A 14,439-nucleotide genomic window follows, 5' to 3' on the forward strand; every position below is an offset into this window, starting at 1 on the left:
TACTACTACTACCACCACCACTACTACTACTACACCACCACCACTACTACTACCACTACCACCACTACTACTACCACCACTACTACTACTACCACTACCACTACACCACTACTACCACCACCACCACTACTACTACCACCACCACTACTACTACTACTACACCACCACTACTACTACCACCACCACTACTACTACTACTACTACTACCACCACCACTACTACTACCACCACCACTACTACTACTACCACTACTACTACTACACACTACTACTACTACTACTACTACTACACTACTACAACACATACATACAGTCCATACATACACACACACTACATCATGCACTACTACTACATAATTTGCAGTTTTCTTTTTGGACACTCAGAGGAAACACAAGATGATAGTTAATCTGCTAGAGTAGCCATCGCAGCTATGGGGCTCACTGATAGAGACAGGACTGCCAGTCTGACCCAGTATCACTCATTCACATACAATTTGAGCAATAAAAGGTTGAATGAACGATTTCTGTGACCCAGTACCGATGTAAACAAAGTACTAGAGTGTTTGATTGCAGTTTGTGTTTAAAAAAAATACACATTGTAGATTTAGAACAGTTTTCTGCGGTATAAATTTGCTCTTGGATTAGTATTTCAGTGGCATAAATTTGTTTCAAAATGATCATTGTCTATAAGAGATGTAGTTGAAAAATGAAGGAGAGGATAGAGTCCATTCATTTAAACTGCTTATAGGATTAATGGCTAGTGAGGTAGTCAGTTTTCTTTGTGTGGGATGTTTTACAGTATAGCATTAAACCATTCAAACTTCATGGAGACCAAACCAGACCAAGTTGCAGGTCTGATCTGTGGAGAGATGACCCCGCTCACAGTCAGAATACCTGTTTTTGTAGGTATTTTGGATCTACAAAACCACCTGTAATTGAATAAGTGTAAGGTAGATCTGTTTAAAGGTTGTATAGAGGATTTTCCAAGGAACGAGAAATCCAGCGACTGTTTGTCCTTTTTCAAATGTTGCGCATGCGTGAAACCACCCCCCCTCCCCTACAGCTCCCTACGTAGAAACGCCTCCTCCCGCCTCCTCCTTACGCCAGAAACAGGTTTGTTTACAGCCGGTGCGCTGCACATGACTTGTAAACAACTAACTACAGTGTTGGTTAGGCAAGGCGGAGAAGTGAGGAGCGGGTGCGCGGACATTTCGTTCGCGGACGAGAAGAGCGGAGCAGGGAGAGAGGAGAGAGGAGAGAGGAGAGAGGAGAGGGGCGCGGAGATTCCGTGCCCGGAGAAGTGAGGAGCAGGGGGAAGAGCGGAACGGGCAGCGGGGACAGGAGCAGGAAAGGGGTGCAGAGAAGGTTGCGCGGAGATTCCGTGCGAATGAACTAGCTACAACACGCAGCAGCAAGCGGACTCTTTCTTTGCCTTGAAAATTACGTTTTCAGACATAGGATATCGCTTTCGTGTCCTGAAAAACGTTTGTCTAGCTCTTGGAAATAAAGTACGTTTTCATAATAAGCAGAAGTGACCTGTCCAGGAGTAATTTGGCGACCAGTGCGTCAGTCTTTAGACCCTGCGTCTGCTTCAGTCGCGCCATCGCTGGAATGAATCTTCAAGAATCACCTTAGTTTGGCTTCGCTGCTTTTCCCCTTGTCTTCTTCTTTCAGCGACCTCAAAAACGGACTTTCTTTTGCGGCTAACTGCTCCTGGATTCTTGTCGCCATTGCAACAAACTTTGTGCTAACTGCGAGGAAGATATAGGTCAAAAAAAGCCGCTAAGAACTGTTGCGTTGGTGGAGTAAACAGCGTCTGTGCGTCTTGCGTCTGTGGACTGCGTGACAGACGTACGTAAACCACGTACCGGCGGCGCGCAGGCAAGTCAGTTACGCTAGAAACGTAGGGAGATTGATTGACAGCCTGTCAGTTAACAGATAACGAGGCAGTGTCGTTATCTATTGGCAAATGTTTAGCCCCACCACGTCCAGAGTTGATGAATTTTTATTCTCTTTTTTTTGGTCATCATAATTACAAGGCTACTGCACCTCTATAATGCTATCATTGACAACTTGAAAAAAAAAAAAAAATCCTCCATACAACCTTTAATGTCATATTGTGGAACATTCTAAGCAGAACAAGCAATGACATATCCATAGAAACAAGCAGATGATGAAAAGTTGCACAATGCACCGTTAAGGGTACACTCAGTTCTGTAGAGGAGCACGTGTTGTTTTCCAATGTACTTTCACATAATTACATGGAAATGAGCTGCTATTCACAAACTTCCTTCCGTAATTGACTTGCCATTTGTTTCACCAACTAAATGTTTTATATGAGTTGTTGGCGTTTTGTCGAAGCCAGGGCGGTTGGTGCTCGGAAATGGCCTATTTGTCTTGAATTGGCCTCTTGAAGCCAATTTGAGCTAAGCAGCGGTGGGTGGTGGCGACCAATCTTGCGGCACTTTAATTCGCGGTGAACAGTGTGTGAGGAGCAGCATGTCTTGACCTCATCAGAAGAGAAAACAGCAGGACACACGGCCGGTCACTGCACTGGTCAGCACCACTCCGGCCACTATAGAAACTACAGGCGCTTTCAGCAGGACTTAACGCGCATCATATGAACTGTGCTAAGTGAGAGGTGAGTCTGCTGCTGGAGTTTAGTACAGTGTATGGCCAGTCACAGTACGGGGCTCAACATCCACCCACCTTGAAGACAGTTCTAGAAGTTGCATTCCCTTGTATTTTTCCCATAGATGATTCAGTTAGGACAGGTTTAAAGACACGGCCGGCTTTGTGGTACTGTATTGTAGCTACTGTTTGAACCAAAAAGATATTTAATTGTTAAAATATAGCAACATGTATTTACACTAGATATTATAAGTTGTGGCCTTGGGCAAGACACTTAACCCACTTTGCCCTCAGTGTCTGTGTACACTGGTGTATGAATGTGTGTGTGAATGGGTGAGTGGTTACTTGATGTAAAGCCTTTTGAGTGCCTTACAGGTGGAAAGGTGCTATATAAAAATGTGACCATTTACCATTTACTTACCACATAGTTGAACAGTCACATCAAGCTTTGTAACTGTTTTTTTTTTTTTTTTTTTTTTTTCAAATGTCAAATGAATGAGAATTTTACTTCCAGAACCTGAGAAGTGTGCAAGCCTAACTAAATATTTAAGTGAACTGAATAGTGTTATGTATTAGTGATAACAACGTAAGTACTTATTTGTGGACATTAGATCTGGAATAAAGTCTAGTGTCATTTCTTTTGTCAGTCTATGTATAATTCTATTGCTTGATTATCACTAGTTTGTGTTTTTGTATATTGAAAAGATGACAAAATATGTTTTAGCCTACTGGAATGTGGACACTTGCAGCTTATGAATAATTGTGGTCCTTTTGCCTAACCATTAAACCTGACACATGTGTCACCTGTGACACCTGCTTAGAAGTAGAACCTACTGTGCACTGTGCGTCCTGTTTCTTATTTACATACTTTAATTTGATTTAAATGAACACATTTATCCAAGAAAACTGTGACCTTGAAGACATTTTGTCCAAGCATTTCCAGGTAGTTGTAAAGTACCCTGAGTGCTATTTACATAAAGAGATTGAGTCCACATTTTGCAATAATGTTTTGTAAATGATTAATACTGCCTGTGAAATTAGTTTAAAAAGATCAGGAGTTAATTTGCATGAAATGGACTGAAAATTGTTGATTTTAGTGCTACCACATATTTACTCTCCGTGGTACTGATTTAAATAATTCCTGTGTCAAATATAATGCATCATTCAATTTGAATGTTTCAAAAGCAGTAAAACAAATAGCATTAAGTGAGTTCATAGAGAGATGAGCTGCTGTCTTTGCAAGCTGCAACTGAGCAATCATTTTCCTAAATGATTTTTATCCAGTATAAGGAAATTTATCCAGTATAAAGAGAACAGGAAATAGTGAAGAAAAAGCAGTTCTGTCAGTTGGTGAACTTTTAATGTGTGTTATTTCTAGTTAATCATTCCTTTTTGAGCTATAGAAATAGACGGTAATGTTATACTTTGCTTGGAAAATTGGAATAGCACTTACTGGGTAAAAAGATTTTAAGAAGAAAAGAACTGATTGTGAAAATGTAATCTTTCAAATAATGGTACATAAAAAGATATCTATAGTGGATATTTTTACTATCCATTCATTTTTATGTAATACTTAACCCTCAACCAAGACATTTACAGAACATGTTAGAGCAACCCTCTGGTGGACCGCCGTCTGAATATTGTGGTTGGAAAAATCTAAAATTATATCAGCATATTTTCAATACAGTTGACCCCCATGAAGAAAGCATTGAAAACTTTAATTGAAAATTAAAATTTGATGAGAAATAAAGCACAAATAGTATGTTCCTTCAGCTAATTTACTGGCTTTAATCAAATGCCCTGCCTTCCAGATTGCAAGGACTAACTGTTATAATAACTTTGCAATTTAACATCAGATTTTGCTTTTGTCTCAGTCTGATAATTTTGTATTTTGAAGTAAATTGAGAAATCTGGCAGGACTAACTAAGCATGGAAGATTAAGCTGGTTTTGTTAGAGTTTGTGCATAAAGTTCCACAATTACTTTATCTATAATTATACAGTAATGAACAAAACACTAAAAAAGACACTAAAAAACACTAACAAGAAAAAGTTATGAGATGTTTTTTTCCCTCAGTGCTCAAAAAATACCTATTGGTATCCATCCAACTTTTGCTTTCCTTGATTCCAATAAGAGTCTCCTGCTGCAATTGCGAGACCTATGTTTGCATAGATTTCAATTTATACTTAATGGTTCTATATTACACAAAATTGCCTCTTGTGAGCTTTAACCCATGTTATAATGCTGTTACCTTCTTGAAAAAAACATACGTGGATTTATGTTCTTCATTTACACATGTTTGAATAACCCTGCATTATTAGTCTGTCAACATCTCCGAAGCTCAAAATGCTCTGTTCCACCACCAACAGCTTCTTTTTTATCTTAAGTTCAGTAGAGACTGGCAAATTCAGGGCTGAAATTATTGAAATGATTCTAGTGAAGGTGTATGAGGTTTAAAAATACAGTGAACTAAATATGTGTGAATGAAACAAAGCACAACTCCAGGTATATTTGTAAGGAGGACACACCATTATAACATAGGAATAGATCGGAAAATAGCTTAATATGGTCCTTTAAAACTCCCTTTAACTTTCCTGCTCTTACACACACTCTACACTGCGATGGTTCGTGTGAGAAAATTTACTCAACTGTCTCCACAGGAAAAAAGTGGCAAGCTCAATTGAATAGAATTGAATTGAAGTGTAACTAGAAGACTAACACAGTAGATCAGGTGTTCTCAGATATCAGGATTGGAGGGCCCGCTAATACCTGAAAGCACGGCAGCCGCAATTTTTTCCTCAGCCTAAGTCAATATTAATATGGTTTGATCTTTATCTGATCTCTTCACCCCACCAAGGAGAATATAGATGAGATCAGCGCACTGTTTGAGCAGCCGTTCAATACATCTCTGGTTCAATAACACGCGTCAGGCCCGTCGGAGGAGGATATAAGGCACTTGGAAAATGGATAAAGAAAAATCAAGCTTGGCATTTTGATTTTGGACGCTCCTTCTGCCAAATGTTTTAATAAATGCAAGCAAATATCCAGCAGGCTCCTGACATAATTTGGGAGATGTGGAGTGTTTAGTTTGGTCTCGCAAACACCTGGTCAGCTTAACAGGAAGAGCAAATAAAAACACATGTTGGTGTTAAGAGATTTGGGAGCTTATTTCAGCATTTTTGTACCCCTTTTTCATGCATTATTGCTTAGTCACGCTCCGCTGCTTCTCTGGGTATTTTCAAGCAACTTTAGCCCGTGTAATGTGAGATCAAACCCAGTATTACTCATAGTGACCACCTGCTCCTCTTTTGATTGTCCTGCGCGGCAATGGTTTATCACATGAACTACAAAAAGAGAGATTTACATGATGTTTATGGGCCTATTGGCTTCCATGGTTGTATTATGTTCATGTTGCTATTTCAGTCTTTCTCTATGTGATATGATTGGTACAAACTGAAAAGCATATGGTGTAATTGCAGTCATTTTGCAACTCAATAACTGACTTCTTGATTAGTTACACTTTTCAAGTCCTTGAAACTTCTGACCTCAATATATCTGCTTATATAAACTTTTTTTAAGAATGGACTTGACTTGGACTGAACTTGGACTGAACTTGCACTGGACTTGCACTGGACTTGGACTGGATTTGGACTGGACTTGGACTGGATTTGGACTGGATTTGGACTGGACTTGGACCGGACTTGGACTAGACTTGGACTGAACTTGGACTGGACTTGGACTGGATTTGGACTGGACTTGGAAAGGACTTGGACTGGACTTGCACTGGACTTGCACTGGACTTGGACTGGACTTGGACTGGACTTGGACTGGAATTGGACTGGAATTGAACCGGACTTGAACTGGGCTTGAACTGAACTTGCACTGGACTTGCACTGGACTTGGACTGAACATGGACTAGACTTGGACTAGACTTGGACTGAACTTGGACTGAACTTGGACTGAACTTGGACTGGACTTGGACTGGACTTGGACTGGACTTGGACTGGACTTGGACTGGACTTGGACCGGACTTGGACCGGACTTGCACCGGACTTGCACCGGACTTGGACTGGACTTGGACTGGACTTGGACTGGACTTGGACTGGAATTGAACCGGACTTGAACTGGGCTTGGATTGGACTTGCACCGGACTTGGACTGGACTTGGACTGAACTTGCACTGGACTTGGACTGGACTTGGACTGGACTTGGACTGGACTTGGACTTGACTTGACTCACCTTGGCTAGCCTGGAGTTACTTTAACTCAGACTTTAATGATTCACAATCGACTGCAACCTTGGTCCAATGATGTTCATTTGGTCTTCCGATAATTTATGGAACTAGGCTCTTTTTTCAGACCAAGAGTTTGTTTTCATAACTGACCGTTTCGACTGCTCACCAGCGGTCTTCCTCAGAGTGCTCACGTGATGTTCTGCAACCTTGGTGTCTATGTAAAGTACTGTATCACGTTAATATACAAAAGTCAAGTCTAAAGTACCAGCCAGCCCCAGACTTACTCCCCCTTAGATGCAACTTTGACCTTGCTTTAGTTTTTACTAAAAAGGATTTGTGAATATCTTATTTTTAAATATGCACTGTTGTTTTGTCATGAATACATTATTGAAAAGAGAATCATTAGATGTATGCAGTGTTTGAAGCAGAGAAAGCGTACCCATTTGTAACCTTGACTTTCTTTTCTCACAATCCTTTATTTTATCACACATTTTGAATCAGAATGTAAAATTAACCTTGATGTAGACTTTTCCCTATATTCTGTGATGTTTTATTAGCTTTAAAACTGGTTTCATCTGATCAAAACCCAAATATCTTGATTCACATACTTGCAGAAAAAAAATGCAGTTTTGATTGTAGAAGCTCCAAGTCCTTTGTTTCGTGCAGATTCAAACAAACAGAAGGTGTTTTGAACAAAGCTCAGTTTAATCTGCTAATTTCTGATTTGAGTTTCCGCTTGTGCTTTTGTGTGTATTCAGACTTAGACTTCTGTAAGAGTGGCCCCATGCGCAGCCCTGACTACCACCTGCACCAGTCTCAGCAGCAGCAGCAGCAGCAGGTGGAGGAGGAAGAGGAGGCCCTGTGCGCCGCCCCCCCTGGTCACGTGGGGCGAGGGGGCAGAAGTTATTCCCTGGGGGTTGGTTCGGATGTGGACACGGAGCCGGAGGTGGACCCTTCTCCGGGCCTGCAGCATATGTGGATGAGAGGCCTGAAGTCCGAACAGAGCTCCTGCCTGACCAGCCGCGCTAACTCCGCGCTCTCCCTCACCGATACTGAACACGACCGCAAGAGTGAGCCTGACAATGGTGAGTACTGACCAAGGATTACTTACTGTGCATTTTTATTTTCACTATGTTTTTTTTAATAACAAACACCAACATACTGTACATCAGATGACAGTATGTTACTAAAATTCAGATTTTAGTTGTAATATAGTGAGTTTTTGGGTCTAGTCGCTCAAAAATCAGATCCAAAATGTGTGACTTTAATCTGAAAACCACCCATTAATAGGGCGGCACTGATCAGATATTGGTATCCCCTTCCTAATATCAGTTCAGTCGATATCCCTGTTGGAAAATATAAAATTATAAGACTATTTACTTGTCATAGTTGGCGCAGAAAGTCTCATAATGTTTGAGCTTTTATTTACAAAGCAAATGGGTAAATATCAGCTATATAACACATTTGAATCAGTTTTATCTTATTTCGTTTAAGTTTATAAGAAATAAATGCTGTTTTTGGTCTCTGCACTAGTATCGGAATTGGTATCGAAACTGAAAAAGCTACGTCGGTGCATCCCTAATAATTAAATAAAATATAACAATACATTTTATCATATACATTCATGTGGTTAAAAGAGTTTATAACATTTTATTGCTGTGTTTTATTACATTTGATCACTGTTACATAATGCTTAGGGTGGGGGTGACTGCATGTACGTCTGTGGGGGAATATTCAGCGGTTACCATGGTGACACAATGAACAAAGCAAACACAGCCGGATAAGTTTTTTAGTTTCAGTTCAATTTAGTTTCTTGGTCTGAAAACTCATGAAAAGAAGAAAAAAAAAAAAACACAAAACAACTGAATGGATTTAGCAAGTCCTTTTTGAGGAGCCTGTGATCAATACTAGCGTTCATTTTTCCTGTTTAGGTGTTTGATTTTCAACAACAAAGAGTGAGTGTGACTAACTGAAAAACAGTTGGCTAATCGTAGCGTCTGATTGTAATGTTATTTGAGAGGGACTTGTTTAACAGCACAGCAGATGAAAGGTATCAGTGTGTGTCACCGTGATGACAAAAACAAAACAAAAAAAGACTGAATATGCAAAAGAGTGGCTGCTGATATTTTGCATGTAGGCCACTCGTAGGTTTTCATTGAGTGGCCTTATGGTTTCACCTGTTCTGAATATGTCTGTCAATGTGCTCCAGATTGATAAAAAATAATAGGCCAGTTGTCATAGCAATAACCAATTCAAAATAAAATGTTCTGTCTTTTTAATTGAGAAAAGAGCTCAAAACGGCGCCTATAACGGAAAGCTGAACAAATGCTGCGTTTGTTTATCCATCCATCTCCCTCTCGGATCTCAGATATGACGTCACCTCCACGCTTTAACAGTTTTATTATGTTTTATGTGTCCAACTTGGAGAAAAACATGGACACTAACCGGAAAACTGTTGTTGCTTTGTAGCTTTGTAGCTTTGGCCAAGTACCAGGGGCTCCAAAATAAGTATGTGCTTCAACTGCACAATCTCGAGGAAGAATTCAGTATAAATAGTATAATTCAATATATTAGTGAAGTGAAAGCGTTGGTGTTGCATGATAGTAGATCATTTTGGCACCTTGTTACCTAACAGGAAATGAGCTAAAAACATGGGCGACTCCGACTACCAAACCCATAGGCAGTGATCCGGACACAGTAAGGTATTGCAGTAATATGAGTGACTGAAATTGTCATTTAAACCACCAAAAGATCCAAACACCATGAAAACAGTTCACACTACATGTGACACTTGGCGCAGCTTTTTGGATTCTATCTCGAAAACCTTGATCAGTCTCCTTTGAGCTGTCCAACGAAAAGGGCCTTATCAGTGCGTATTTCTAGGCAATGTCCTCTGACCTCTGAATGGATAAACGAGAACGCAGCAAAACATCATCAACACATTCTACTGGTACTTTGCCGGGACATCATGCTGGGGATGTTCTAAGGCTACGTTCAGACTGCAGGCTGAAGTGACCCAAATCAGATTTTTTGGCCCCTATGTGACCTGTATCTGATCTTTTAATGACGAAATTAAAATGTGGTCCTGAAACCGATACATATCCGATCTTTTGACATGCGACTTCAGTCTGAATGGCCAAAGCGCATTCATCCGACCTACACGTTATCAACAAGCCACAAACGTCACTATGTATGTCACAAGTAGGCGAAAATTGTTAATGATCTGCGGGTCACTGAAGCGAAGCACATCGCCGCTCACCACTCTTGGCTACGTCTCCTCATCCACACGTTCCTTTCAACGGACATTGCTGCCACTGCCCCACAAAACGCCACGACCAAAAACCTCGTCCTTCTCCTTCTCAATCTCCTCCTTAAAACAAGTAAGTTTTACAAGTTTTACAAGTAAGTTTTAGTGTTCTGGCTCCGGTACAAGAGAGACTTTAAAATCGCCAGGTGTTCAATGCTCGCATCCATGTTTGGACAACTTCCGTAAACACAGAGCACGCTCGCTGCGGTTGACGTCATCGTGTCCTCCATTGCACATGCGGGACACTTTTGGGCCGTTTAATGTTCACACTGGAGATCACATACAAGTCGCATTTAATTGGAACTGTGAATGACCTTGCAAAAACATTGGATTTCACAAAAAAATCGGAATTGAGCATTAAGCCCTGCAGACTGAACGTAGACTAAATGTTTCTCTAATAGTGGATTGTTTTGGAGTTACCATGATGACACAAAACTTTTTTGTCTGTGTTTGCTAATGTGTGCCTTAAGATCGACTGAAAACTGTCTGAAACCTGTGCCTGTGATCAGTACGAGTGTTCATGGTCCATTTTAGGGGTTTGATTTTCAACACAAATAGTGAGTGTGACTAAATGAAAAACTGTTGTTGTTCCAACCAAGGCAGCTCTTTGTGGTCAGATTTAGCTTTAAGTCTGACTTGAGTAACAGAGCTTCTAACAGACGCTAATCTCTCTAGCTGTGAGCCAGGCCTGCTAACTCCTAACCACTGCACCTTCTGATTTGACCTTCTCAGCTCATGTATCGTTTCTAACTTCAGGTCATAGTCATTGTTTGTTCTGTATATAATGGTTTGCTTTGACTGTCTACACTGCAGGCTTTTAAATATCTCATATTTGAAAGGCAAATTCATCTTTTTTTGCATAACAAGAAACCCAGACCTTCAGGGTTATAACGATATCTGCTCATGTGTAACCAGTGCCCTATAGTTCAAACTCACTCTATAAAAACAAATCAGTGGAAATAAATGAAACTAAACCGCATTTATCAAGCAAAGTGGTGTTGGTGTTCTGAACTAAGACTTTTCCAACTAACAATTTAAAACTATTTTCTTTCATATTTTGAATAGTTTAAAGTCCTCAAAATGTTGTTTTTACATGAAGCTTGAAATCCATGAATACACAACGCTTAACCACTTCTCCAAAACAAAGTAATTGTATATATTTTATTCTTTCCTGTTTCCTGTGTTTTAATACATTCTCAGCATATTATATTCTTAAGAGAAAGAGAAATCCAAACCATTAAATACCAAGAAAAACATGACATTCTAACTCTGCGGCTTAAGTTACAGCCAAAGGCAATTTGTGCATTTTTAAATATTGTTGCTACAGTTCTACTCTCTTTGAAAAACAAGTAAAGACACATACTGTTGTCTAACTTTGTGAAGTTACCTTAAACTAACGCTTAAAGAGAGGTTAAATAAAGAAGATAACGTTTTAACTCCTTTATTTAACTCCAATGACATTTGTAAGTGCATTTTCTACAGAGGAATTGGTATTTGTAACTAACCAGAAAAGCATGATTATGACTTTTATTTACCATTAAAGCAATTGGCTAAATAAATATGAATATGTCTGGCAACTATTGTGTAAATGTTTGGAAGAATGGAAGCCCCAAATTCTACATTCTTAAAGGTGCATTATGTAACCTTTACAGTGGAGGAAACTTGCTTGTCTTCAGCATTTTCTTTACCTGGAATGCACAATCAGGGTCAGTTACTGGTCAGATCTGAGGATGGGCGAACCCCCTCAAAGAAGAGAATGCATGTTTTTAGCAATGTTAACACCGATAATAGGAGGGTTTCAGTCACGTGATCACGATGACGCACGAATTTCAGGTGGAGGGCAGGAAGTGAAGACAAACACGACAAACACGACTATGGAGAATACAGATGTGGAGAAGAGTTCTTGTTGTAAGGATTTAGAGCCAGTAGCAAGGCAAAAGTACGAGCAGTTAGTTGACAAATATATTGGATGTGACCCTATCTGATGAAAATGAGGGAAATTTTGACTGAAGTAAAAGATTTGCTGACAATCGAGGCAGTGGATATCACGAATTACCTAGTTCTCCAGACATTGTTCTCCACCAGACAACAGATGAAGGCGTACAAAAGTTTGGAGGCATGTTACTTTTTTGTCAGTGGATGGGTCCACAACCTTGGTGCAAAATGCCTACGTGATGATTATCGTTTGGTCTTCGCCAGGGTGAGTGTTACTCTTATTTTATATGTATAGACCGTTATGGAAAAAACTGCAGTGTATCGGCAGTAAACGATCTATCCCAACTATTTAATGTCAACAAACATCATTAGCTGTTAGTTGTTAATTATTCATTTATGTTTAGGTAAACCACAAAAAACAATTTATCTTTGTAACATACCTTCACTGCAGACACGAGCATTTGCAGATTCTGCTCCTTCCGACCGCAAACGTAGGTTTGTAATCCACGTTTTATGGCGCTGTTCTGTCAGCTTTTCCCATTTCTGACCTTTGTGGACGACTATCTTCGGTACTTTAAAAAATCGCTTTTCCTTCTCTCGGTTAGAACGATTGGCACAGCCATAAACTACACAACACATCGGTATTTTCCAGACAAAGACGCAACAGCTTCCTTCAGTTAGTTCACTTCCTGCCCTCTGATTTTGTGCGCTGACAAACGTAGCCCTGTGACATCACGTGAAGCCCAGCTATTGAATGAATGCATTGTAACATTTCAGTTAAAGCCACATCTCCATGGAGACAAGCAGGGGACAGACACACCAAGAGTAATTTTACATATGACTAAAATAATACAAACCACAAACTGATTTTTAACGATACTACACTTGTTTCCAGACTACAGGTACAACTGTTTTTATCCTTTGAAATTTTTTAGGTTTAAAACTCAGAGGAATATGAGGATTTTGGGTCAGGATTTGCGTATACTGTAGTGATTGTACTAGTAGTAGACAAGTGCCTCTGTGGGTAGACTGAAGCCTGGAAGGAAGAGAAAGTTTGCCAGGCGGGGGTGCAGATAGCGGGCCGACCCGGAGAGAGGAACTTGGGATGGTGCCAGCTTTCTGTCTTGCACCGCTGGGCTTGGCTTGGCTCCCTGCAGATGGAGAGTTAGTTAGAGGTGCACATAAACAAAGGCAGAGCTCTCCTGTCCGTCCCCAGGGGCACTGTCTGTTTGTGAGAGGAAAAAAATATAAGAAAAAAAATAATAAAATAAAAAAAGGTAGCACGAAGAAAAAGTGGCCGGGGGAGGGAGGCGAGGAGAGATTTCGGGAGAAGAAATCCAATGCAAATGAGAGGAGGGATGATAATGTAATGGTGTAATTAGAGTGAAATGAAAGGGAAAGTGCAGCGGAGAGGAAACAGTGATACAGGACTGCAGGAAGACAAAGATGGAGGACACAGAAGAGAGGTGCAGGCTTGTCTTTTATCATAGTTTGTTATGTGGCACTGAATCCCCTATGGGTGGGACGGAAACTTTTGCAGAAAAATAAAAAATATGAAACTGGAATTCAAGGAACCTTTGGACTGCTCCTAAGGTTAAGTTTATGCCAGATTTTTTATTTTATGGAGAAGTTATTGCTTTGCCCAGAATGTCCCACAGTATGGCCACATATCTTTCTTGGATTTCAGTGCTCAAAATATCTTAAAACAGAAACATGCATTACTTTCACAGATTTGCCTGTCAGTGCTATCTTTTTGTCTCCATGGAGATCCGTTTAATGTTGTACTGTAGAACATCTCTCTATAAAGTATATGATTTTTAGAGACTCAAAGGTCCACTGTCTAACTTTTGGTGGAGGGTTCAGAGAGAAGGCTGCTTCTCTCCATTGAGATGTTGCCTGGAATGTTCCACATTATGTCATTACTCTTATTTATCTCTACGCAGGCAGCAGATGACATCACAGGGCCAAGTTACATGTCAGATCTGTGGTGAGGTGTGCTCAGTCAGAATAATAAGACAAGATTTTAAGTCACAAAAACCCCATGTTTAATACCATACCGGGACATTCCAGATGAAGCAACAATATCTCCGTGAAGAAGAGCAGATGGCGGACCCTCCGCTGGAAAAGCTACATCAGACATGTTAGACTCAGGCCCAGGGGCCAAATTTGGTCCGCGATATAATTATATTTGGCCCGCGAGATCATGTCAGATATATATTAGAGCTGGACCGCTGGCTACAGATATAGGCTATAGAGACATTATTTATTTAAAATTAAATAAATATTATCTTATATTTTGTTTGTTCTGGATTTTAAAAAAATTAAATAAATTAAA

The 14,439-nt window shown here is 40.1% G+C and overlaps 1 protein-coding gene across 1 annotated transcript in view; it reads left to right on the top strand.

Moving 5' to 3' along the window:
• tenm1 (teneurin transmembrane protein 1) overlaps window positions 1-14,439 on the top strand; it is a 514,380-nt gene that overhangs the window by 62,149 nt on the left and 437,792 nt on the right. The window contains 1 exon segment of the mRNA XM_055159441.1: window positions 7,621-7,947. Within this exon segment, the coding sequence (XP_055015416.1) occupies window positions 7,621-7,947 (327 nt within the window).

The sequence above is a fragment of the Boleophthalmus pectinirostris genome, unplaced genomic scaffold (assembly GCF_026225935.1).
Source record: "Boleophthalmus pectinirostris isolate CB_2022bp ecotype Guang Dong unplaced genomic scaffold, ASM2622593v1 HiC_scaffold_23, whole genome shotgun sequence".
NCBI classification, from domain to species: domain Eukaryota; kingdom Metazoa; phylum Chordata; class Actinopteri; order Gobiiformes; family Gobiidae; genus Boleophthalmus; species Boleophthalmus pectinirostris.